The sequence below is a fragment of the Pediculus humanus genome, genomic scaffold, assembly GCF_000006295.1.
Source record: "Pediculus humanus corporis 1103172108266 genomic scaffold, whole genome shotgun sequence".
NCBI lineage: Eukaryota > Metazoa > Arthropoda > Insecta > Psocodea > Pediculidae > Pediculus > Pediculus humanus.
Window position 1 is genome coordinate 465,783 of NW_002987835.1, and position 27,890 is coordinate 493,672.

Genomic DNA, 27,890 nt, shown 5'->3' on the forward strand with positions numbered 1-27,890 from the left:
TAATAATAATAATAATAATAATAATAATGATAATAATAATATTAAATGTCAAAGTTTCCGCGGATTAAAAAAAAAAAAATTCGATGATTCGAAAACGTCATCGGAAATCGATACCTCGTACATACACCTCGCACAACAGGTGTATGTACGAAAGGTCGAACAAGGGCAATCGTGTTTTTTTTTTATCCAAAAAAAAAAATCGTCTGGAGCGACGAAAATAATAATAATAATAATAATAACAAAAGGCGAAATAAGAGACGAGAGAAAGTTTTTTTTTTTTTTTTTCTCCATAAATTTAAATTACGTTAATTAACATTGCATGGAAGTACGTTGATCTCGGCGAAAGGGAAAGTTGAGCCCACAACTTGTTTGTGGAAGAGAAAAAAAAAAAAAAAAAAAAAACGATTCATCTTGCTGAGACGAAAAACGTGCCAATAATAATAATAATAATAATAATACTAGGTATCAGGTGTACATGATAACAACAACAATCGAATATTTATTATCATTATGTTTTTAAAATCGATTCGATCGAAAGGTTTTTAACTTACAATTTCTCCAGTAGTTCCAAAAAAAAAAAATTTTTTTTTTAAATATCCAGTCAATTATTATTATTATTATTATTAATTAAGGTCGTCAAGGTATCCGTATACCATTTTATCAGTATTTATAACAAACGATTCGCAAAAGTTTTTTTTTTTTTTTTTTAATTTAATCAATCGATGATAAAACAATGATGAAAATTCGTCCTTCATCGCGAACATAACAAAGACGTGAGAATTTAAAAGAAAACAAAAACTTTGTTTGTTTGTTTGTTTGTTTGTTTTCATAGAAAAATGATTGTTCGATCATTTTTTTCCATCTATTTCCACGAAAAATTATTATTATAAAAACGTTAAAAGGTAATTATTATTAATCATTCGAAAAATAACTTTCTAAATGACACAACGTTCGTTTTACGAATTTTTCCTCTTGCTGTACCTTAAAAAAAAAGGTTATCGATTAGGTCAAAAAATTAGCCGTAGACAAGAGGGAGAGAGAGAGAGATAGTCGCTACCTTTCCTTTCGAGTTCAGGTACTTTGATTATGACCCTTGACAGTAAATAAAATTTCGTATCGGAAATATTTATTTTTATTATTATTATTATTATTATTATCGTTACTTACTTACTTTCGCGTTATGTAATTTTTTTATAAAGAACAAAATCAATATTATTATTATTATTATTATTATTATTATTATTATTATCATCATCATCATCGTTTTTTTTTTCCAAAGTTGGTATTGTTGTCGTTGGTCGTTTATCCGATTCGAGAGAACGTTTTCCCATTTTGTTTACTTTTTTTGTTTCGATAATTTTCCGCCAGAGATCGTGTGTGACCCCATAAAGGTTCAAGGTTTAAATAATTTCGTAATAGCAAAAAAAAAAAAAAAATGGCGACAAAGACAATTTGCGAACAAACGTACACGCACACACGCGCGTAACGGGGACAATTGTCGACATCGTCGGATAAAAATCTTATTAATTAATAATAATAATAATAATAATAATAATTATCGATATAAAATCTCGTATGATTTTAAATAAATTAAAATATAAACAATAAACCATGAGAAAATACATACGTACGAACGTGGCACAAGAACATGTGAAAAAAAAAAAAAAATCGTGTCTCGTTGAATTCTCACGTAAATACAGATAAAAAAAAATTATTATTAATCAATCATTATCATCATCATCATCATTTATTTTAGCTGATTTGTTTTAAAAAAAAATGGCGGACGTTGTGTAATTTTACCATTTATTATTATTATTATTATTTTATGCTTTACGAAGCGAAAATTTAAAAAATAAACAATTTTTTTTTTTTTTTTTGTTATATTTTGCGGTTTAAAAAAGTTTTAGGATCAAATGACGTGTAAATAATAATAATAATAATAATAATAATAATAATAATAATAATAAAATCAATTAATTTTTAACCGAACGTGGAAGAAGTCATTTTTACTAATTAAGCAAAAAAATTTGATCGTCGACGAAAGTTCGTTGGCTATAAAAAAAAAAAAAAGAAGACGTTCGTAATAATAATAATAATAATTAGCTCGCGTAACGCGTTTTTTTTTTTTTTTTTTTTTTTTGTACGAATCCGATTGTTATGCAAAAAAAAAAACAAAAACCGTTAGTTTATTAACTTTTTACTTTTTTTCTACTTACACGAAAAAAAAAAAAAAAACACGAATTCTTCCACGTTTGATTTTTTTGTCGAAATAATAAGGGTAAAGGTTACAAAAAAAAATGGGGGTTCGAATTTATTTAATTTCGAGTAAAAGTAACGTGGGATTAGATAGATACTTGTTTAAAAAAAAAATTCCCACATTACACATATTTTCCAGGGCAATTTAAAATGATATAAAAACTTAACTTTTTGATAAACCCTTTGTCTACTGATAACGTTATCATAAAAATGTAAATAAATAATAATTGTTTACGTTATTAGAAACAAAAAAAAAAAAAAGGCATGAAATTATGCCCGTAATGGAAATTTGATAAAAATGTCGGGACATTAAATTCTAATAAACGGATATAAAAAATGAGAAAGAGAGAGACAGAGAGACATATATATCAATAGGGGATAGAAAAACACGAGAAAACAGGTACAAATTCAGGTATTATTTTGTCGTTACTTAACAATTTACTACTCTCGGTCAACGACGGACGGACGTACGTACGACGTTTTTACACTAGCAAAAATTTAACATCTAAATTTTTTTTTAAAACATTCTGCTGCCACGATTTTTTTTTTTTTTTCTAATACGTCATTGATATTTATTATTACGTTACGATATAAATAAATAAATCGGCGAACCGGTGAAAGTCGTAAACAAAAAAAACAAATCAGCATCAAATATCTTTTGGTATTAAATGTAATTTGAGTTTCCGGTTTAATCTTAACATATACTTATTCATTTATTATTATTATTATTATTATTATTATTATTATTATTATTATTATTATTATTATTGTTTTATTTCGATGAAAAGGATCAATAAGTAACACGATGTCTTGAATAATCATATACCTGACACCTGTATTTACACGATAGGAAAATGAAAGGTAACACCGTAGTAATAACCGTCGATTCCGTTTGTTATTTCAATATGGCCGAAGTCGTGACAAAAGAAAATTTTTTTTTCGCGAATAACGAACTTATCGGTCGGTCGGTTGTTAGGTCGCCATTTTGCCAACAGGAAATAATAATTTCCGTTGATTGCACATCGTTTGTTTTTTTTTTTTTTTTTTTTACCGTTTAAATCAAAGTGAAAGCAAATGAAACGAAACGATTTTTTTTTTTTTTTGACGTGGAAGTAACCTTCGAATTTTTATTTATTTATTTATTTAAAATAAATAAAAAAAATACGATTAATCAAAGCGAAACAGTAAGAGAGAGAAATTCGACCAAATTCGCGGTTTTAAAAAAAAATCAATCAATCAATCAATCAATCATTCAAAAATTCTAGAAAGTTCATTCGCGACGTGGAATTAAAAAAAAAAAAAAATTTTAAAATAAATAATATGCCGATGAGTTTTCGTTGTTACTCGTTTGTCGTTTTAACGAAAAGTAACGAATTTAGACGGAAACATCCGAATGTTTTTTTTTTATTACGACACCGATAATAAAAGAAATTAATTTTAATTGCCGATAATTAAATAATAAAAAAGAATCGATCGATCGATCGATTCGTTTTCGATATTTTACGTGAATTTAACTGTCACCTTGAAAATTCAGGTATGCACACCCACATTTAAAAACGCGTTTTATTTAAATTACTTAAACTCATACAAACAGACAAACAAACAAACAGACACGGACACGTACAAACAGGGAAAACAAGAACGGCCTACAACTTTCCCACGCAAAACATATATATATTACGAAAATGATGATGATGACGGTGTGTAGCCCTTTACGTGAACCCGAATGCGAATTTCGACAGAATTCATACCTTAATACCTACATTATTTGTCATATTTAAAATGGCGCTTAACGTATTCACATTCAAATATTTTACGTAGTTTTGAAAAATTTCTCAATTGTCGCAAAAAGAAAGTTGAAAAAAAAAAGTTTTTCTATCGCGATTAACGGGTGATGACGTAAAAAAAAAAAAAAAATTATGATGGGATCACCGCCTTTTATTTAAAAAAAAAAAAATCGATTTTTTTTTCAAATAATTTTTTACCCGCCAATTTTTTTCGGGATTTAAACGGGGGCGAGGGAGGGGAAAGGGAGAGGGGAGGTAGGGAAGGAACGATGTTCGCATGTAAAATAAATGTCGAAATAATTACGTAACGAATACATCTTGATCGTATTAAATAACATCGAGTATACGCGTATTTGGCAATGAAGTATTCCGCCGCCGCCCCCGCCCCCACCGCCATAACCGCCGCGGTCGGTCAGTTTTTCTTTTGCCACGCCTTAATAAAAACCTGATTTTTACCATATTATTATTATTATTATTATTCGTGAAATGTAAATATGTATGTATAGTTTTACGGATTCGAAGACGATTAACAACAAAATAGATTTTAAATTAATTTTTGACTAAACGTCGTGTCAGCGGTTTAAATCACCTGACACTGTCTAAAACCACTTGCGTAAATTATAACGTTGTCAAAGCGAGATTCTTACAAAATTTTTGAGAAACAAAAAAAAAAAAAAAATAAATAATAATGAGTCATAATCGAAACACATGCACACGGTTGGTTTGATTATATAATAATAATAATAATAATAAAATTGGGGTCTCGACTTTGTTGCCCTCGTACAATAACAAACGACTTTTAGAATTTTGCCTTGTTTGTCTCGATAATTATTTTGCCACCTTTCGAAAAAAAAATTGATTGAAATCGTGGCGCAAAACAAACAAAACAAAAACGGTCAGTTTCGTTTCGTTTCATAGAGTAAATAAAATTTTACAGTTTGTATCTTACCTCTGGATAAATTCTGAATTTTTTCAATGATGGAGTAGTACCGGAAGACGAACCGTCAAATTTTTTTCTCAAAATTGTCAAACTTTGAAAAATATCAGTGGAACATTCTGGAATTTGACATCTCGTCATGTCCATATAAGTTCCAGAATCAGAATTTTCCCTTTTTTCAACGTCAATAAATTTTATATTTTCGTTGGAAAAGGAAAATTTTTGATTATTTATATCGGAATCGGGACTTTCGCTACGACGACGTCCCATCGTCGTGTCCGTTTCATCTTCATCCACGTCTTTTTCATTTTTTTTCAATACTTTTATAACGTCAATGGTGAGAGGTTTTTTTACATTCACATTATTATTCGAACATTCTCGAATTTCCCGATCTTCGTTTATCCAATTTTTCATTGATTTCCACGCTTTGTTTATTTTCGAACGAACTTTAACAATGGCTTTTTTATCTTTCGGATTTAAATTTAATTTTTTTGGATTTTCTTCACGGTGTCGACAATAATCGTTCACGTCCACGTCAGCATATTCATCCAAATTATCGTTTATTTCCGGGGATTCGATTGGGATTTCCGGTAATTCTTCATCTTCCAATTCTAAATCTTCGTAATCGGATGATGATTTTCTTTTTTTATAAGGTGTCGGAGGTCTTAAATTTAAAACTTCCGAAGTGGCGTAAAAAAGTTCAGAATCGCCATCGGATTTATCAGGTGAACATCCGGCTTCTTGATCGCTCGTAACGTATTCCGTTGGTGTGTGAAATTCACCGGAAATAGTTTGAGAATTTAACGATGTTCTCGGTGAGGAATAAACGTTTTCCGAACTATCGGAAACGGTTACGTAATCACGATTGAGCGTTTCTTCCACGTTCGTTTTTGTTTCCTCTATGGTATCGTAAACATATTCTTTTGATTTGTCTTCGGTAGGGGGGGGGCTGCTATCGAGAAAGGAAAATCTTATGCTACATAAATCGCTTAGATTTAAATCATCTTTTTTAACGGTTTTCGTAGGTCCCTGAGGTTCGGGAGTTGAATAATGTTCCGGAATATATAAATTCGTTTGTGATTTTTTACTCAAATCGCAACAAGACGATGACGATATTTTTATTTCGACCGTTGATTTTTTTATTTCTATATTTTTTTTTTTATTTTCTTTTACTCCTTCTCCCCTTCCACCACCGTCGCTGAAATAAATCGTGTTTTCCGCCACCGCCACCGCCGTTTCCTTTTCTTTATCTTCCTTTGATTTTTCCATAACGTTTTCATACTCTATGCCTTCGTCATCATTTTTTCTTCTCCCACCCCCCAATTCTTTGACTAACATGTTTTGACTCGATATTATTTTATATAAAGTCGATACATTTTTTTCTAATTTTTTTCCTTTTTCCTCTTCTTCTTCATTTTCTTTAGCCACGTTTTCAATTCCATCATTCGTTTGTTTATTATTATTATTATTATTATTATTATTATTATTATTATTATTATTTTTAATTATTATTTCGTGAAGTGTTGATTTATTAGGTTTTAATGATGATTCGACATTTTTATCATTTACCGTTTCCGTCGTTAACTTTTTCGATTGTTCAGACATTTTTTAAATTTAAATTTAAATTTAAATTTATTCTATAATTAAATTTATAAATTAAAAAAAAAAAAAACGTCATAAAATCTCATTTTGTTGGTGTTTTGTAAAATAAAAAATTTCGAAATGAAATTCTAGAATTTTCGAAAAAAAAAATCGAATCGAAAACGTGTCATTAATGAATGACGTAAAATAATTTTGATAGTTTTTTTTTTTTTTTTGACGTGGAACTAACTTTGTATAATTTTTCTATAATTGAAATTTAAATTGATTTCAAATTTAATTGAATATTTATAATAAGAGATTTAAAAAACAAATGAAAATTACGTAACGATAGTAATAATAATAATAACAATAAATTATTCTTCCTCATACCCGAGATGATGATGATGATGATGGTGGGCAGAGAAAGCATCTCTTCCACTACTACTACTACTACCACGTCATTATTATTATTTAGTACTCGAAAAAAAACAATAAGAAAACGAATTATTATTATTATTATTATTTTTTAATATTCTTCCGCCTTTTTTTTTTTTTTGTGTAATAGAAAATTCATCAATCATCATTTTCGTTATTATTATTATTATTATTATTATTATTATTATTATTATTATTATTATAACTAATACGATTGCCTTTATTAAATTCTAATACAATCTTATTATTACTATTATTATTATTATTTAAATGAAGGTGCCCGCGTAAAAAAAAAAATTTAAAAAAAAGAAAGTTTAAAAAGTAGGCTACGATTAATAAAAGATTTTTTTGTTTGTTGTTGTTGTTGTTGTTGGCGTGTACAAAATTTAGTTAGGCAAAAAAAGACGATCGTATCACCTACAGGTGCAAGTTTTGATATAAATAATAATAATAATAATAATAATGAGGATGATGATAATATCATCATTAAATAATATTAAATTGTTTCAAAAAAAAAAAAAAAAATTCGGAGAGAAAATACGACGAGAGAGTGAAAGAGAGAGAGGGAGAGAGAAAGAGAGAGAATATTATTATTATTATTATTATTATTATTATTATTATTATTATTATTGTTATTATTATTATTATTATTACTATTGTTGTTGTTGTTGTTTTTGTTAGAAGAAAGTTTTGCTGATATTAAATCAAAAAACTTTTGCTTTCATTCATTTTTTTTTTAATTATTTTTCTCTTAATTGTTTAATTTTTACATTCAAGACAAAAGAAAAAAAAATCTCTCGTTTCAGACTAGACAGGTACGATCAGAATCGTACCTATCCAAGTACAATGATCGTATAGGTACGCTTTTACTAAAAATAATAAATTTTTTTTTTTTTTAAATAAAATCAACCAAGAAAAATAAAAATTTCATAATATCATCATCATCATCATCATCATCATCGTAATTATCATATTAAGTAAATAAAAAAAAAAAAAAAAAAAAAAACGTAATTGATTTTTTGCCAGGTATAAGGTTGTTAGGTAGGCTATTAATAAGTTATTATTATTATTATTAATAAATAATTTATTAATTAATTGCGTAAAATGTAATTTTTTTCTCTCTCGCGTTTACACCTTTTCGACAAATCAACAAGCAAATTAATTATTATTATTATTAATATTATTATTTAAATATTAATGATGATGATGATGATAACGACGACGACGACGTAAATAAAATCGATGGTTTATTTATACCGGAAGGCAAAAGATAGAAAAAATTTTTTTTTATATTTCGCTTCTCTCTCTCTTTTTCTCTCTTTCTCTCTATCTCTCTCTCTCTCTCTCTCTCTCTCTCTCTCACTCTCTCCCCTGGAGTCAGAAAATAAAAATTAAAATAAATTTAAAATTTGCACTTTTTGCCAAAAAAAAAAAAAAAATTTTTTTTGCGTTTTAATTTTAAAAATTGAGGGAAATTTTTTCCCTACCGCGTTTTCCCTTAAAAAAAAAATTTTTTTCAGGTCGGCGACAGTCGGGAGGTACTCATCGTAAACTATCAAAATTATTATTATTATTAATACTACTACTATTACTACGATTCGTTTTAATTATTATTATTATTGTTTTTTTTATGCCCCCTCTCTCTCTCTCTCTCTCTCTTAGAAACGCCAAACAAAATAAGATTTTATTATAATTTACCAAAGGTTTTTGGTACTCTTTAATAATGATAATAAAGTCACACACAAACACGCACCACTTAAAAAAATTAAACGATCACAACAGCATCGGAAAACGGGAGGAACAACAGCAAAAGAAAATAATAATAATAACGCGACGACGACGACGACGACGACAGTCACACGAATACAAACTACTAACTAATCTCAATATGAATGGCTTACGTCCAAAAAAAAAGAAAAAATAATTTTTTAATTTAGCCCATTTTGCCTCCCGCACAGTTTAAAAAAAAAAAAAAATCATCTCGTTACAATTGATTCTCTCTCATAGAGATGCTGTTTTGATTCACGGTTGCCGTCGTCTCATCATCATCATCATCATCATCATCACTTTTAACGCATGTTTAACTTACGGTAATTAAACCGTAAAAAAAAAAAAAAATTTTTTTAATTCACAAACTTTCGAAAGAAATTGTTATTAATGAATATCATCCCGTTTCATTTTAACCGTACCTGTCGTACCTTCAACGATACCTAACCTCTTCTCCTACCTCCCTCTTCACCCCCCCCCTTCACCTTCGGTCGGTCATTTTAAAATTTTCGATAATTGTTTATAAAATCTTATCGAACTCCGTACGAATCATCATCATCATCGAACGCGAAAATTTATACAAAACATTATTATTATTATTATTATTATTATTATTATTATTATTATTATTATTATTATTATTATTAACGGTAGTGTCGTCGTACTCGCGAGTACGTCGTCGCGACCTCTCACGGGTATTCAAAAATCGACCTCGAATACAAAAAAAATATTTAGACTTAAATGAGCCGGACGGAAATCCTATCGAATATATTATTATTATTATTATCATCATCATTATTATTATTATCATCATCATCATTATTATTATTATTATTATCGTTATTATTATTATTGACTAATTATCATTCATTACGGATAAAAGAAGAATAAAAAAAATATGGTGACAGAAGGTGAGGAGATTGTTGTGCGTGCTTGAGGTAGCGTTTGTGTGTGTACGAGGGGAGGGTAGGGGGAAAAGGAAAAACGGCACATCGACACCACGTGACACCACCACCACCGCCGCCACCGACAATACCTGAATACCAATTAACGATAACAATAATAATTAATAATATAATTTATGTTTCGTTCGTGTTATATATATGCATACGATTCGATGATGATTTTCCACACCTGAATCTTTCTTACTCTGTAAAAATCTTAATCGTTTGTTTTTAATTAAAAAAAAAAAAAAAAATTTAAGTCGATTGTTTTGTTTGTTGTTGTTGTTGTTGTTGTTGTTGTTATCATCATTATGGCTGATGCAAAAAGCAAATGAATCGAATAAGAAAATATAAACAAAAAAAAAAAAAAAGCGTGTGCCGAATCAACGTTTCCTAATCGTACGTCCGCCCTTCGTATTTTTAAATAAATATTATTTACCTTGAATTATTATTATTATTATTACTACTCGTCTTCCCAGGTTTATTTATGTTTTCGATTCAGAAATAAGAAATCGATAGGGAAGGGGGGTACGAAAGGTACGAAGGGGAAGGGGGAGGGGATTCGTTTCATACCTTTTTGTAATTTTTACCAAACGAAAGTGAATGAAATCAAATATGGCGGAGTTATAATAATTTTTAATAAAATTCTCATAATTTATTATTCTAAAAAGAAAACTTGTGAAAAAATTTAAAAAAATTAACATTGAAAGATTTTCCGAAAACAAACAAACAAACAGACAAACAACAATCGGAAGAAAGTTTTTTTTTTTTTTTTCAAAAATTTCTCTGTCGCCATTTTTAATAAAAAAAAAAAGACAAAAGTTTTTTTAAAATTATAATATTGAAAAAAAATTATAGTAAAAGAGAGAAACTTTTATTATTATTATTATTATTATTATTATTATTATTATTATTTTCACGAGACATGAATGCAATATAATTAAGAAATCGACGCTTCCGAATTTCACTAGTTTATCCACATTTATTTGGAGTTTTTTTAAAAAAAAAAAGACGTGGCACGAGAATTAAATATAACTCGTTTTAAGAAAACCATTTCGAAATAATCGACATTTTCGAAAAGTGAAATAATAATTATTAAATCATTATCATTATTATTATTTCACGTCCGCATTAATAAATTTATTTATTTATTTATTTTATTTTTGGGTAAAATGTCAATGACTTATTTTATTAGACAAAAAAAAAAAAACGTTACGAATTTTAATTTTTTTTTTTTTTTTCAAGGATCCCTAAATCCACGAAACACGGGATCCATAATGATAATATTTTAACGGTAATCATTTGACGAGATTCTCTCTCTCTCTCTCTCTCGAGACAACCACAACAACAACAACAACAACAAAACAATCGAAACAACCGATAACATTCGGGGATAACGGACGTTTTTTTAAATTAATATCGAATCATTCAATTATTATTATTATTATACGTGAAAGTAAATAATTTAGGCCTCTCTCTCTCTCTCCTTTTCCGTTGTGTCGCGCCCCCCTACCCCTCAATCGTACAAAATCAATGAATTTTTTTTTCCTCTCTCTCTCTCTCTCTCTCTCTCATTCCCGACGTTGTTGTTATCAATTATCAAACGAATTTTTTTTTGTTTTGTTTTTTTGTAACGAGTGAATTGTTATCGATAGTAGAGAAAAACACAAACAAGCAGACGATAAACAAAAAAAATTGTTTTTGTCATTTTTTTTTTCAAAAGAAAATGGAGAAATTAAAAAAAACTAATTATGTCCTAGATTCGATCGATAGTTTTTGGGTCAATTATTTAAAACTAACGTAAACAAACAACATAAACAAACGAGATGCGGGTGACAAACAACTACAAACGGATTAGAATAAAATTTGTGACGTAATAACAAAAAAAAAAAGTTTGAACTGGAATTTTTAGGGGATTCCCACACACATTAAGTGTTAGCCCACGTGCACACACACGAGTTAAATTCAAATTTAATATGTTGATCGGAGGGGAGGGGAAGGGGAAGGGGAAAACAAAATGGCTACTCATAAACATTTTTTTCAATGTTTTGTCTATGTTTGTCCGAATGAAAATTTCATTTATTAATAATAATAATAATAATAATAATAATAAATAATTAAAACACCTTGATGGAAAATATTCGTTTTGACTACAATTTAAGGTTGCAAAAAAAATATTATTATTATTATTATTTGTTTTTTCAAAGCATTGTTTTTTTTAATATTATTATCATTATCATTATCGTCATTGAATGATTCAAGTGCGACAAAAATAATAATAATAATAATAATCGTATTATTATTTATTCACTTTCGAGGGTCGCGTCGAAAAAGTTTTTTTTTTTTTTTTTTATTTTTATTTTCCCAAGAATTTTCATAGAGCGAAGAAAAGAAACAAGAACATTCGAGAAACGTGGTAGTAGAGAGGGGGAAAAATATATAATTGTCCTTAATCCTACCCTGATCGAACTTGAAAGGTTTAAAACATGAAACCTCCTTGTGAAAATCCTTTTCGAAGTATGAGGAAAAAAATTTTTGTTTTGTTTTTTAGTTTTAAAAAAATCCGTTAGAGGGGAGGGTGGATGGTGGTGGTGGTGATGGCGTTGGCGCTTTTTTTTTGGAGGGAAATTTAAATTTTTTCTTTAAACGGAAAAAAAAACTATTAACATTCATAGGTAGAGAACGCCGACAAAATTCATTATCACATTTAAAAAACCGTTTTAAAACGTGATAAAATCTAAAAATAACATAACTAATTAATATTAATTAAAATCCATGTTCTCTAATGCCACGACGTGATTTTTAATGTCGTAAAAAATGAGTACGAACACACACACGCACTCACGTAATAAAATTATTATTATTATTATTATTATTATTATTATTATTGCAATCATTTAATTTTAAAGTTTTAAATTAAATTTAAAAAAAAAAAAATTATTTTATGTTTAATAAATTAAACGTGATGACACAACCGTGATAAATTTCTACAAACGTCATAAATTAAAATTTTTTAACAAACAAACAAACGAACAAACGAACCTACGTACAAACAAACCTTTAAATAATAAAACAAGCGATTTTCATATGGGGAAAAAAATTTTTAAAAATGTACGACAGTGAAAACCCCTCCCCCAAAAAAATAATAAAAATCGATCGTTTGTTTGTTTGTTTGTTCGTTTGTTTTCTAGAGAAAAAAAGTTGATGATAATAATAATGATAACTTACCGAAAATGAGTCTTTAAATAAAGGTGCCATCTTATCCCAATAAGGAGTGATGACATTTGTCCTGAGGAAATCCGTTTTGACAAATTTTCTTACGTAAAATTTCACGGGAAAATTATTATTATTATTATTATTATTATTATTATTATTATTATCAGTGTCGTTAAACATCCGAAGATGTCGGTAGAAAATTTTTTATACTTTTTTCTTCGCGTACAAACGATTGATTGATAAAAACAAACACACTACTAACGACAGTTTATAAAATGTTAATTTATAACGGAAAATATCATTAAAAACTCCGTAATATTTTAACGCACCATATAAAACAAACAAACAAACAAACGGACAAACAAAAGAGGACGACAAAAAACCGTTGACGAGAATAATTTTGTTTTATTATTAAAACCGCGTGTGACGAAATTTTTATTTGGTGTTTGTTTGTTTGTATGTCGGACTTATATGAACAAACGAATTCGTACGTACGTACGTAAAAAAAAAAAAAAAAAACGTGTTTTTAGTCAACGACGTGACGTACCAAACTGATTCCTTAACGCTCTCTTATTACACGTTAAAAAACGAATTTCAATGAGTTTTCGTGTACCTGATCGATACGTATTTAGCTTATGACTTTTACGGTGTACGTTCAGTCTCACTACGACAAATCGTTTTTTTTTTTTTTTTTTTTTTAAATTGAAATCGTAGAAATTTTTTTTCTTTTTTTTTTTTTTTTTAAATTTATTCGTTTTTAATTTAATGATAACAAACGTGATAATAATGATGATAATAATAATAATAAATTTAATTAACGTTAAAATCGAATTTTTTTCTTTATTCAAATGAGGATCCATAGAGGAAGTGAACGCACTAATTGAATAAATCAATTTAAAGAAACGGAAAAAAAATGGCGGGAAAAAAAGGTTTCCAAAAGGTTTTCGAACACGGAAACGGGGGGGGGGAAGAGAAAAAATAAAAAAAAAATTTCTCATCAGTAATAAAATCATATTTCGTGTTAAACGTTTGGGGGGCACCCGAGAGGGAGTCTAAAATATTATTATTATTATTATTATTTTTAATAATAATTTTTTCAATTTTATAAATTATTAATTTTTTTTTTTTATTGTTCTTTAATTAATAATAATAATAATAATAATAATAATTTGTGGTTTTGTTCGAATTCGTCATAAATAAATAAATAAATAAATAAAAAGTTTTTCTTCGAATGTTGAATTTTCTGACGTCAAACTATGACGACAGCATATTATCATTATTATTGTTGTTATTATTGTTACCTATATATATATATATATATATTTTTTTTTTAATGACTTTACAGGTACCAAACAGGAACGATGTATAGAAAGACTGAGAGAGAGAGAGAGAAAAAGGAAGGGAAAGAGAAAGAAGAAAAGAAGAAGGAAGGTGGAGAGAGAGTGAGAGTGAGAGAGAGCAAGAGAGAAATGAAGGGAGATGAAAAGGGAAAAAGTGTGAGAGAGAGGGGGAAAGAGGAAAATGAAGAGAGATGAAGAAAATGAGAGAGAAAGAGGAAGGGAAAGAGAAAAAGAGTGAGAGAGGAAGGTAGATGAGGAGAGAGAGTGTGAGAGAGAAAGAGAGAGAGAGAGAGGAATGTATGATATTCTATGAAGAGAGAGAGAGAGAGAGAGTAAGAGAGAAAGACAGAAAAAGTAAGAGAAGAGAAATAGAGAGGAAGGGAAAGAGAAATAGAAAAATGAAGGGAGATGAAGAGAGAGAGAGAGAAAGAGGAAAGTAGATGAAGGGAAATGGATAGAGAGAGGAAAGTAGATGAAGGGAAATAGATAGAGAGAGGAAAGTAGATGAAGGGAAATGGATAGAGAGAGGAAAGCAGATGAAGGGAAGTGGATAAAGAGAGGAAAGTAGATGAAGAGAAATGGATAGAGAAAGAAAGAAAAAAAAAGAGAAACAAATGAGACGATAAGACCAAAAAACGACAAAGCGCAAGACTGAAAAATAGCAAAAGAGAGAGAAAGAGAGAGAGAGAGAGAGAAAAGTTTTTCCAGTGAAAATTTTTTTAAATTTTTGTCTTATATTATTAGTTCAAAGACCTTTTGTCAAACAAAGTGATAACACGTAATAAATAAATAAAATCATGGTAAGTAAGTTTTTCCAAAAAAAAAAAAAAAAAAACCGCCGAGAGTAATATATAATTTTCAACCATAAAACCTTAATAATAATAATAATAATAATAATAATTAAACAGGTCATTCAATCATGTTTCGTATTAAGTTTCGTTATAATATTAATTGAATTAACAAATAAAATTTCGGGTGAAAAAGAAGAATTTTGCGAAACTTTACCCTCGTTCATACACATAATTAAAGGTAAGTTAATTAATATTATTATTATTATTATTTTAATTTGTATAATGACGTCATAATCATCCACCATTTTTTTCTTTTGTTTTAAATTCAAGAGGAATTCGACGATGTTGGAAGATTGGAAAGAACTTGCAGCGGTGAAATATCCGTTAATAAATGCGAAGGAGCCTGTACGTCACAGGTACAACCGAGTGTCGTCACATCAACGGGATTCTTAAAGGTATCATCGTCATCATTATCATTATGATTATCATTATTATTATTAATCACTCATTCTTTTTTCATTGGGGGGGGGTACTGGAACAAAAGGAATGTTTCTGCTGTAGAGAAGTTCCTTCGAGAAAGAATAATAACATTAACGCACTGTTACGATTCCGATGGTATCAGGTTAACAGAAGATTCTAGAAAAAGTATGGATATCAAATTGAAAGAACCAAACGATTGTAAATGTTCTAAATGTTGAACAGAGAGAGAAAGAGAGAGAGAGAGAGAGAAAGAGAACTACCGCCATTTTTTAAATTATTATTATTATTATTATTATGTATTAAAAGAAAATAAAAAATAAAAATTTTTTAAATATAAACAAAAAAATGTTTACTTTAATTTTAAATTTTCCTTCCTATCCTTAAACAAAAGAAAAACCTGGAAAATTCCAGAGACTCTCTCGATCATAGAGTAAAAACGTTATAATTACTTCCGGTAAGTTTTTCCAACTTTAAAGTAATTTTTCACGGTTTATCAAATGCTGGAATAAGTGCGGGGGGGGGTGACGTCATAAAATTTTTAGCTGCTGTCGTCGGCATTAAAACCGTTAGAAGGTGGGGGGAAGGAGGGGAGGGGAAACAACCTTCCCCGTCGATAATAAATTATTCTAGAACATTCTTTATATAAATATTTCGATAATGAAAATATTAAATCAAAAGGAAAAGCGTTTAAATACATTTTTCATGTTTAACCTAAAAGCTTCACGCTGAGTAAATCGAACAAGTGAAAAAAATTTTCCTTTTTTCCTTTTCTTTTTTCTTCTCCAGTCTATCGCGAAACTTTCAATCAATCAATCATTCATTCTTCTCCATCGAATTTTTTAAAAATTATTTAAAGGATAAGAAATGATCATCAAACGTACAAATATCGAAACGGGTTATTATTATCATTATTAAGTTAAAATCTTTTTTTTTTTTTTTTCTGGAAAATTCCATTTTTATATTTATTAAAATTTTTCTCCAGTGATTTTATTAACAATTTGGTTTCCATTGATTTTCGTTATCGGTCATCACGGTATACAATCTTCACTTGCAACCGATGATTGTCAAGTAACTCCAGTCATTCACGTTCTTCAATATCCGGGTTGCGTACCAAAACCTATACCATCGTTTGCATGTACCGGAAGATGTAGCAGTTATCTTCAGGTTTGTTATGGTTCTTTTTTCCAAACGACTAGTCGTAATAATAATAATAATAATGTTTTATTGATTAAGGTATCGGGTAGTAAAATATGGCAAATGGAAAGATCTTGCATGTGTTGTCAAGAAAGTGGAGAAAGAGAAGCATCCGTTAATTTATTTTGTCCGAAAGCAAAACCTGGTGAAAGAAAATTCAGAAAGGTAATCCATCCATTTCCTCTCTCTCCCTCTCTCTCTCTCTCTCTCTCTCTCTCTCTCATCATAAATTTTTTATTTTCTTTTTGAGGTAACGACAAAAGCTCCTTTGGAATGCATGTGCAGGCCATGCACAGGAATCGAACCGAGCGCTATAGTACCACAGGAAATTGCAGGATATGCAGATGAAGGTCCTTTAAATAATCATTTTAGAAAATTTGAATAATAATAATAATAATAATAATAATAAAAACCTAAACAATCTTTCTTTCCTCATCGATAATAATAATAATATTAATAATCATTATTTCCAACAATTTTTCCTCCCCCCCCTTTTTTCCTTTAAAAAAAATTTTCCTAACATTTTGTTTTTGTTTTTGTAAAGTTAACAGCACTGTTTAACAAATAATAATAATAATAATAATAATAAATGAATAAAAATATAGATTGAAATTTAATAAATGATGATAAAACAATTTTTAAATAAATAAATAAATAAATTTTTTATTTTTTTCCATTATTTTTTCCTTTTTCGTCATTTTATCCTTATTCTTATCCTTATCATCATCATTATCATTATTATTATTAGTTATTCGAGTTTCTAAATATTTGAAAACTAATCCAATTATTATTATTAATAATAATAATAATCATTCATTGGATTCGGACTAAAAAAAAAAAAATTTCTTATTTTTTTTTTTTTTATTATAAATTAAAAATAAATATATATGTAAATTATATATATATATATAAATAAGTTTATGTACGACGGTTGTCTCCCTGCGCGCGCACGTATGACTGCCTGTATTTATTATTATTATTATTATTATTATTATCATACTGAATTTTTTTTTTTCACTTTTAAAAATCGACAACTGATCCTCTTGCAGCAGCATCATCCTCTTATTGTCTTTCTCTCCCTTTCTCCCTTTTTCTTCCTGCCATTTTTTCTTTGTTGGAAGCTTTTTATATATACATACATATATACTGTTAACTGACATGCCTGAAAATTCCAGAAAAAAAAACTCATAATGATGATGATGATGATGGTGACGATGATGATGATGATGATGGTAGAACAACTCACAACTTTGATCGTATAATATTTTCACTCCATCATTTTTCCTTATTAAGAGCTTGAATAAATTCTTCTAATTTTTCTTGTATCTGACGCACTCGCTCTGCAAACAGAAAGAAAAAAGTATCCATGATAATAATAATAATAATAGGGAATGAATGATTGATTGAATGATTGAATGAATGGAAAAAACGAACTCAATTCTTCGGCTAACGTGACTCGTCTCCCGGTCAATAATTTTTCCTTTTTCTTCTGATCTTGACTGTAATCCTCTAAAATGTCTTTTATTTCCTTATCCAACCTCCTCGCTTCCCTGTTCATGACCTGCTGTCTCAAAGCGTTCGACGTCACCTTAAGAACCTGCCGTATTCTCCAAAATAAAACTACGTCGCTGCAATCGACCTGAACATATTAAACGGAATAAATGAATAAATTCGATTCGATTCGATTGATCGATCGATCGATCGATCGATTCGTAATTTCACCAACCTCCGATTCGAGACCTTGATGATACATGTAAAAAGCTTTCCTGCAATCGTAGACTTTGGCTCGTGACTTGTTGAGAAAATGTCTCTTGTACACCGGATGCCACGTTTCCCTTATGAAATCCGCATCGACTTCGATGTCTATCGTTTGTAAATTTTTCCTAATCGTCGTCAACTCTTCGAAACTCAACGTCGGCGTGTGATTCTGTCGTGACAACAGAAAAAAAAAAGTCAATACGAACGAAGCCGTGCGACAAACAACGACGAACAAACAACAACAACAACACTTACGTAATTACTTTTTAACAATTTATCTAATTCATTTTTAACTGCGCTACGTTTTATCTGCTCCGGAGTTTTCGATAACCAATACAACCACCTGTCTTTGGCACCTACGTCATAAAAAACAAAAAATGAAAATGAGGCGGAAGGATCGATATATCGATCGATCGATGAATCGATAAATTATTACCAGGCCCGAACATTTCGTTTAATGTATTTTCCGTTTCTATTAATTTTTCCTTGACGCTCGTTTCTAAAAATTTAACGGCCGTGTCCCATTGTTGCTTTTCGCTCACCGCCCTATCTTCCAACGAATTCAATTGAATACCCCTCAACATGTCGGCAGCCTACAAACAAATTTAAATTTTTTTTAATTAAATCATCTTTTTTTTTTTTTTGATGACCCAGGAGAAATGCGAGTTACGCACAACCCCTCCTGCTACAGAGGGAGTGTGGGGATCGGTTTGGAATCGAAAGAAAGCCTAAACGGAGACCCCTACCCACTAAAACTCCTGGGCATGTCACTGTAGCGTGACCTGTATGGAAAGGGGGGGAGACGCTCGTGGGAGTTTAACCTACGTTTCAGTCTCCCCCTCCGGTAGGTCAGAACGTTAGCCGTACCCCCTATCGGAAGTGTCCTCCGGTCCCACGCCGTGGGGAATTGGACGGGAAACTCGCCTGTCTCCTGAGGATGCGATCAGAGCTGGGGATTGAGACTTACCGCGTCACCAGAAAAGAGTAAAAAGATTAAAAAGAAGAGTTATTTGATCGCATCCTCCTTAACGGTGTGGGAAATAGAAAGGGGGGACAGAAGAGGAGTCGACCGGAGTCGCCGACCCTCGAAAAGAAAGAAAAGAAGTGTATGTGTGAGTGTGTATTCGCCTCACGATGACGGGCTTGCGCCCGCCGCCGCAGAGCGTTTTCACCCTCACCTTTGCGGAGACGTTCGCGACCTGCCACGTCGCTCCCGCCTCCGCCACAGAAGACGCGAGCTTCCGGAACCGCACGCCCCGGACGGGTTCGCTACTCCCGGCCGGACCGCTCGCCTCCTTCACCTGCGCGCCCATGCCAATGCTCACTCCGGGAGAAAGATCGAAGACATGAACCTGAACATCAAAAACATTAATCCCCGTTCCCCCCCTCGACGACCGAAAGTTTGCCAGACTCCGACCGCCGCGAAGAACACCGACGCATCGAAGACGGAACGAATCTCCCCCCGACGTAATCGAGTAAGAGATCCGGAGCCCGACTCGGAGTACCGGGACGAATCCTTTTCTCCCTCGTGCCCCGGGAGACGGTACCGACCTGCCACGTCGTTCCCGCCTCCCCCGCGGAAAAAACGAACTTCCGGACCCGGACGAACCGAACGGGGCGCGACTCCCGCTCGACTCGCTGACTCCTTCCGTTTCGCTCTCCCGCCGCCCTCCGTGTTGGAAGAACCCGAAAATTCGCACCTGAAAAGAAATAACGTTAATCCCCGTTCCCCCCCTCGACGACCCCGCGACGACCGAAAGTTTGCCAGACCTCGACCGCCGCGAAAAACGCCGACGCATCGAAGCCGGGACGAATCTCCCCCCGACGTAATCGAGAAAGAGATCCGGAGCCCGACTCGGAGTACCGGGACGAACCTTTCCTCCCTCGTGCCCCGGGAGACGACTCCGACCTGCCACGCCGTTTCCGCCTCCCCGCGGGAAAACGAACTTCCGAACCCGGACGAACTGAACGGGGCGCGACTCCCGCCCGAATCGCCGACTCCTTCCGTTTCGTCCTCCCGCCGCCGTTCGCTTGGTAGATCCCGAGGATCCGCACCTGAAATAAGATAACGTTAATCCCCGTACCATCCCCGACGACCCCGCGACGACCGAAAGTTTGCCAGACCTCGACCGCCGCGAAGAACGCCGACGCACCGAAGCCGGGACGAATCTCCCCCCGACGTAATCGAGTAAGAGATCCGGGGCCCGACTCGGAGTACCGGAACAAATCCTGTCCTCCCTTGTGCCTCGGGAGACGGTACCGACCTGCCACGTCGTTTCCGCCTCCCCGCAGAGACGACGTGAGCTTCCGGAGGCGGTGAGCTTCGAAGTATCGGACCCGACGAAACATTCCCCGCAGCCCGTCCGCGTTTCGCCCCTGCCGCCGTCCGATTCACTGTTGCAGTCCGAAGTGCGAGAATCCGGCCTGTGCGGACTCCGACGTCGTCGTCATTGTCGGAGCCGTCGTCATCCGGATCTTCATTTTTTGTTCGCATCTTCTTTCTGCCGTTGGAATGAATCGCACGCACCGTCCTTAAGCATGCGAACCATCCCCCGAGAATGACGAGTTTCCGAAGAGGAGTCGATCCCCCGCGAAAGGAGCCGTACCATCCCACGCGAGAAGATCGTCCCGCCGTCCTTCCGCTCGCATCCTCGTTTTCCCGGAGCAGGATGATGAAACCCTGAAAGAAAAGTGCCGAGCCCCACACTTTCTTTTTCCCCCCGGAAGGTTGGTAAGGTACAGGTCTGACTCATTGTCTGCGATCGGGGAAAACGGCTCTCAACCTCCGCGCATTGGGAACAAGTCCCTAAATACCCTGTCGGCCGGCAGAAACGCTTGGTCAGGGCGTCCCGTCGACCGTTTATTAAAAATGCGCAACAAGTAGGATCCGAATTACACGATCAGAGTCATCCGCTGCACCCGGCCTCTAAGTAGCTGGATTACAGGAGCACGCCACTAACACCCGGCCCCCTCCCGGCCCCCAACCTTTTTTTTTTTTTTATAACCCAGGAGAAATTCAAGTTACGCACAACCCCTCCTGCTACAGAGGGAGTGTGGGGATCGGTTTGGAATCGAAAGAAAGCCTAAACGGAGACCCCTACTCACTAAAACTCCTGGGCATGTCGCTAGAGCGTGACCTGTATGGAAAGGGGGGGAGACGCTCGTGGGAGTTTAACCTACATTTCAGTCTCCCCTGTCCGGTAGGTCAGAACGTTTGCCGTTTCACATGATCACTTTTAGGGAGGTCCGCCCTAATCTCCGTTCCGTCTCCTCCTCGAAGATGAGAACGCACCTCCCGGGACGTTCGGCACCTCCTTTCGGAAGTGTCCTCCGGTCCCTCGCCGTGGGGAAATAGACGGGAAACTCGCCTGTTTCCTGAGGATGCGATCGGAGCTGGGGATTGAGACTTACCACGTCACCTGAAAAGGGTAAAAAGATTAAAGTGAAGAATTATTTGATCGCATCCTCCCTAACGGTGTGGGAAATAGAAAGGGGGACAGAAGAGGAATCGACCGGGGTCGCCGACCCTCGAGAAGAAAGAAAAGAAGTGTATGTGTGAGTGTGTATTCGCCTCACGATGACGGGCTTGCGCCCGCCGCCGCAGAGCGTTTTCACCCTCACCTTTGCGGAGACGTTCGCGACCTGCCACGTCGCTCCCGCCTCCGCCACAGAAGACGCGAGCTTCCGGACCCGGACGAACCGAACGGGGCGCGACTCCCGCTCGACTCGCTGACTCCTTCCGTTTCGCTCTCCCGCCGCCCTCCGTGTTGGAAGAACCCGAAAATTCGCACCTGAAAAGAGATAACGTTAATCCCCGTTCCATCCCCGACGACCCCGCGACGACCGAAAGTTTGCCAGACTCCGATCGCCGCGGAGAACGCCGACGCATCGAAGCCGGGACGAATCCTTTTCTCCCTCGTGCCCCGGGAGACGGTACCGAACTGCCACGTCGTTCCCGCCTCCCCGCAGAGACGAAGTGAGCTTCCGGAGGCGCAGAGAAGTTCCGAGGTTGCCGTCCGCGTTTCGTCCCTGCCGCCGTTCGATTGACTGTTGCAGTCCGAAGTGCGAGAATCCGACCGGTGCGGACTCCGACGTCGACGTCATCGTCCCGATCTTTATCTTTGTTCGCATCTTCTTTCTACCGTTGGAATGAATCGCACGCACCGTTCTTAAGCAGGCGAACCATCCCCCGAGAATGACGAGTTTCCGGACGACGAGTCGATCCCCCGCGAAAGGAAGTCCGGTTCATCCCACGCAGAAGATCTCCCCGCAGTCCTTCCGCTCGCATCCCCGTTTTCCCGGGCAGGATGATGAAACCCTGAAAGAAAAGTGCCGAGCCCCACACTTTCTTTTTCCCCCCGGAAGGTTGGTAAGGTACAGGTCTGACTCTTGGTCTGCGATCGGGGAAAACGGCTCTCAACCGCCGCGCATCGAGCCAACAAGTCCCTAAATACCCTGTCGGCCGGCGGAAACACTGGGTCAGGGCGTCCCGTCGACCGTTTATTAAAAATGCGCAACAAGTAGGATCCGAATTACACGATCAGAGTCATCCGCTGAACCCGGCCTCCAAGTAGCTGGATTACAGGAGCACGCCACCAACTCCCGGCCCCCTAATTAAATCATCCTCCCTCTAGGATTTTCTTTTCCGGACACGTACCTTATCTTCCCACGTGTGCCTCGCCAAAGCTTCGTCGACGACGGCTTGTTTTAAATTATCAAAAAGATCGTCGTGATCTTTTGAATTTTTCGCCTTGTCTAAAAATTGTCGAAATTCTTCCTGGAGCGCTTCCCAACCGACTTCGACGGATTTTTGCGGGAGTTCATTTTCCGCCCACTGTCTCAACCTTATGTCGACGATCGTTTTAAATTGACCTTAGAATCGAGAAAAAAAAAAATAATTCAATTCGGTTATCGTTTTCGATACGAACGATACGATCGATATTCCTATTCGTACCTATATCGCCCGATTGCGCGGCTGCCAGATAAATATTTTCGAAAACGTGAGACGAAAATTTTTCCCAGAGTTTTTTCCAAAGTAATTCTTCCCACTGACCGGGAGTCACTTGGGATAAATTAACAATTTCGTCAAGTATTTCTCCTCTTGCTCTTTCGAACAATTCGTCTCGATCCAATTCGCGCAACCTGCAAAAAACGTTCACGTTCCATAAAAAAAAAATTCAACTAAAAAAAAGGGGGAAAAAGCAGGGAGGGGGGAGGGATTCTTTCCCGACCTTGGAAAATTATTTTTCCATTCGGCTTCCAAATTGAAACGAGTCGCTTTAAACGAATCCGCTTGTTGTTCGACGGTTTCTCTCACCATTTTCCAAAAACATTCGGAAACGGCCAAACTTAAATTCCTTGTCGTGACTTGAGCGGATAAAGCCATGCTGCCATCGCTACTTACGAAACAAAAAAAAACAATTCAATCGATCATAATCAAAACGATTCGAAAAATTATTATTATTATTATTATTATTACTTGAAAAGTTTAGAATTCCTGAAAAATTTCTCTTCGTAATCTTTGATCGCTTGAATTGAATCGTCCGACCTTCCACGTCCCGTGACGACAGCAAAATATCCGAGCGCTTTCATTGGAAATAATTTACCGGTTAATATTTTTCTAATCTGAAATCATAATGATGATGATGATGATGAAATGATGACGAAATGAAAGTTTAACTTCCGGTTGGAAAAAAAGGAAAAATTGTTTTTTTACTCTATTCGGATCCGCTAAATTTTCTTCTGCAACGTCGACTTTGGTAAGAACGAAAATCGTTCTTTTACCCTGAGGATCGACTTGCGACACCAAATCCGTTACGTTCGATCTTTCCGCGTCGACGGCGCCATCTTGTATGCATAGAATTATCGCGTTCGGATTGCTCATGTACGTTTGAGTCATTTGCCTTATGGCTTCTCTCGTGTCACCTGCCATATCTTTCGTCACGGTCTGAAAGGGGGAAAAAAAAATCCATGTCATTATCGAACGATTGAAAATTTCTAAAAAGGTTTTACACAATACGAACGCTTATGATTCCAGGCAAATCGACTAAAACCATCCTTTGCAATCCTGGACCTTTGACGCTCATTGATATGACGTCATGTGACACCGTTTTACCATCTCTTATGCTACTTTTCATTCTCATTTCAACTTCTCTCCTCAATTCGGACAAATCGCTTTCCTTCGTCAAATCGAATTCTCTTGCGGAATCTTTAAACTGTGCTATGTGATAGGGTCCTTCGGATAGAGTGACTTTGACGGGAGAACGAGTCATCATTTCACCGGCACCTCTAAAAGCAACAACAACAACAATGACAACAACTATGACAACCCTACGACCACGCACGATGTGAATTTCCTGTTTTTTTCATTTCACCTTGGAAATATTCTAGCTTGAGCTATCATTTCTAAAACGGACGTTTTCCCAGAACTTTGATCTCCTACCACGACAACCCTCGGGAGATGATCTTGTATGTTGTAACTTGTATCGTATTCGCTGAGTTCGTCTAGTACTTCCGAATACATGTCGATGAGTGATTTTTTAACTTCTTTCGACGTCACTTTGCTACGTTTCAAAAGCAATTGTTTTCTAAGCTCTTTATTTTCCTTTTCTAATTTTTCTAATTCTTTTTGATATTTTAACTGCATGCTTATTATCTCGTTTTGGTAACTATCCGTTTTTGCTTTAATAATAATAATAATAATAAAAACAATTATTAATCAATCGTCTCCTTTTTTTTTAATTAAATCAAATAATTGTCTATTTTTTTTACTCACAACCTGATCCGCCGAATGAAATCGCATTAAGTTTCGTAGTGGACACTTCTAGAAAAAAAAATAATAATAATAATAATAATTAATATTTCATACAATTTGATAATATTATTATTAAATTAATAAATTCACACAAGCACTATACAAAGTCAGACAAAAAAAAATTCTAATCTTAAATTCAGTCATCATGACAGTTCGACATTGTCCAACACTTTGGGGGTAAAACAAACAATATTATTAATCCTAATTTAAATCGATAACTTATTGATGATGATGATAATAATAATATTAATGAAAGTATAAAAGAAATGATAAACTATGAATAATATTATTAATTATTTAGCTACCCCTGACATATAAATTTCATTCGAAATAAAACTTATCATAATTATTATTACTTACATTTATTTTAAAAACGAAAACTTATTATTATTATTATTATTTATTTAAATTAAAAAAATAAGAACTAATTATTACAATTCACAATGAGAGTGATTCTGTATCGAAAAAGAAAAAAAAAACTGTTAAAAACAAAACAAACAAACAAACAAACAATCCCCATCAATCGAAAAAGGTTAGTTGAAAAAAAAAAAAATAATGATGATAATAATAATAAAAAAAAAAATATATATATATATTCAACTGACCTGAATACACCTTATTCAAGAAGTTGGTAACACCTATATTAAAATAGAAAAAAAAAAAAAAACAAAAAACAAAAAAAATATATGCAAATATAAAGTAATGAATGAATAATATTGTATGATTTCATTATTATTATTATTTATTTTTTGTCGTTTAAACAACATTTTGATGGAATGTGTGTATATCAGAGGTAGCCAGAAATGGGCATTGCATTTTAATTAAAAAAAAAAAAAATGTAATATAGCAGACAACCATTAGTGACTACCAAAAAAAAAAAATAGCTCATGCACAAATTTGCTTTTATAAATAAAACTGCAGCATATAAAAAAATTTTGTCGATAAATCGAGAGATTTTAATGTTATTGAGGGGGGGGGGGGAAAAAAAAAAAAAAAAAGAATGAATGTTACCTATGAAATGACCTCAGAAATAGTTTTAATTACAACGATTAAATAATATAAAAAATTGTCAATGTGTATTGTATTATTCTAAGGTTGTTATAGTTAATTAATAATTATATCTTATACTTAAATGTAAAACTATTTTCGATTTTAAAAATTCATATTTATAAACTGTTCTTATAATTATGCTACTTAAATTAAATTATGGTAATTGACATTTAAAATCTATCTACTAATTGGTGTATTATTGCAATTATATTTTATATGATGCAATCGATTATATTTAATACATTTAAATAATTATTTTATTTGGAAATGAAAAAATTTTTAAAACTTACTCGATTGTTGTTGTTGTTGTTTTTCATGATTTTCAAGGCTGGCTTTTTCGGCGGCTTCCAAAGCTTGATCTAAACGATTGTCAAACCATTCTTTATAATTTTTATATTTTGCACCGATTAATTGTTTTAATCTAGGATCTAAATAAATGAAAAGTTAAATATTAAAGATTTTGAGCAAATTAATTATTTTAAAAAAAAAAAAGTGTTAAATGACTTTACCCATTTCGACATTATCTTTAACTTTGTCCTTCAGTGCGATTAATGAAACTCTCATGTTATTCCATTGTGCTGTATCTGGTAAATATTCATCGAGCCATTTAAAATCGAAAACATTATTTTTCCAATCTTCAAAAGCCTAAATAAAAGAAAAATTTTTAAGTCACATGATCCATTGAAAATATATTTAAATGAAATTTTTTTACCTTTTGAAGTGTTAATCCACCGGTTAGGACTCCACCAAAAATCAAATATCTAACTTTTAATACACCTTTGATAACTTTAGCTATTAACATTCCTACTCCACATTTTGGTATAATTACAGGATTAGTACGAAACAAGAGTGGTTGTCTAGATTTAATATTTCTAAGACCAGAATAATACCTAACTTCTCTGGCAAAAGGGCCATTTTTTAATGTAACTAATGCACTATATCTTTTTAAGTTTTTATGCTTTTTAATAAGTTTTGCTAAATTACTGTTAGTTCTGAAAAAAAAAAAAAATAAAAATAAAATAAATGAAATCTGAACAGAATTAAAAAAATTTTTTCTTTTTTTTTTTTTTCCATCAATTTATATTAAGCAAAGTCACACATTTGAACAGGTTAAAATGTATAAAAAATACATGTTGGACATTATTAAAACTCGGATAATAATAATTGGGACCGATTAATAAAAATCATTATAAAATATAATTAAAATTCAACGATTTTTTAATTGGGAAAAAAAAAAAAAAAAAAATTAGCACCGCTAGATATGTTCATGTATTACTTGCTTATCACTAATTATTATAATAAAATTTAAATTAAAAAAAAAATTTGTGGGAAAATGAAAGCTCACCCAAAACTACCACGTAAAACTTGTTCCATTTTAACAAATGTATACAGAATTAAATAAAGTTTAAAGACTAAAATATCAAATCAAAATTATAAAATAAAATCTTTCCACCCTAAACATTTTTACATGAAAACCCAACGAGAAAACAGCGGCGCAACGACATTTTAGGGAAAAACGTCGCAAAAAAGCAGAAGAGAA

General features: G+C 33.3%; 4 protein-coding genes across 4 annotated transcripts; 2 read left to right on the top strand and 2 right to left on the bottom strand.

The window, feature by feature from the left end:
• Window positions 1-4,615: 4,615 nt before the first annotated feature.
• On the bottom strand, window positions 4,616-6,318 carry Phum_PHUM498590 (uncharacterized protein; the record flags this gene model as incomplete). The annotated part of the gene is made up of 2 exons (XM_002430735.1): window positions 4,616-4,642; window positions 4,993-6,318. The coding sequence occupies 2 exons, from the start codon at window positions 6,316-6,318 to the stop codon at window positions 4,616-4,618; spliced, it is 1,353 nt and encodes a 450-aa protein (XP_002430780.1).
• An 8,742-nt stretch (window positions 6,319-15,060) lies between these two features.
• On the top strand, window positions 15,061-15,752 carry Phum_PHUM498600 (Partner of bursicon precursor, putative; the record flags this gene model as incomplete). The annotated part of the gene is made up of 4 exons (XM_002430736.1): window positions 15,061-15,063; window positions 15,172-15,292; window positions 15,385-15,509; window positions 15,621-15,752. The coding sequence occupies 4 exons, from the start codon at window positions 15,061-15,063 to the stop codon at window positions 15,750-15,752; spliced, it is 381 nt and encodes a 126-aa protein (XP_002430781.1).
• Window positions 15,753-16,398: 646 nt separating this feature from the next.
• Window positions 16,399-17,113, top strand: Phum_PHUM498610 (Bursicon precursor, putative; the record flags this gene model as incomplete). Its single annotated transcript, XM_002430737.1, has 4 exons — window positions 16,399-16,429; window positions 16,517-16,698; window positions 16,768-16,893; window positions 16,979-17,113. 4 exons carry the CDS (start codon window positions 16,399-16,401, stop codon window positions 17,111-17,113), a joined length of 474 nt encoding a protein of 157 aa, XP_002430782.1.
• Window positions 17,114-18,003: 890 nt separating this feature from the next.
• Window positions 18,004-27,724, bottom strand: Phum_PHUM498620 (uncharacterized protein; the record flags this gene model as incomplete). Its single annotated transcript, XM_002430738.1, has 16 exons — window positions 18,004-18,068; window positions 18,163-18,367; window positions 18,455-18,655; window positions 18,742-18,842; window positions 18,923-19,079; window positions 23,144-23,358; window positions 23,441-23,628; window positions 23,718-23,882; window positions 23,966-24,111; window positions 24,203-24,433; window positions 24,510-24,774; window positions 24,861-25,167; window positions 26,641-26,778; window positions 26,860-26,995; window positions 27,063-27,333; window positions 27,696-27,724. The coding sequence occupies 16 exons, from the start codon at window positions 27,722-27,724 to the stop codon at window positions 18,004-18,006; spliced, it is 2,820 nt and encodes a 939-aa protein (XP_002430783.1).
• Window positions 27,725-27,890: the final 166 nt, after the last annotated feature.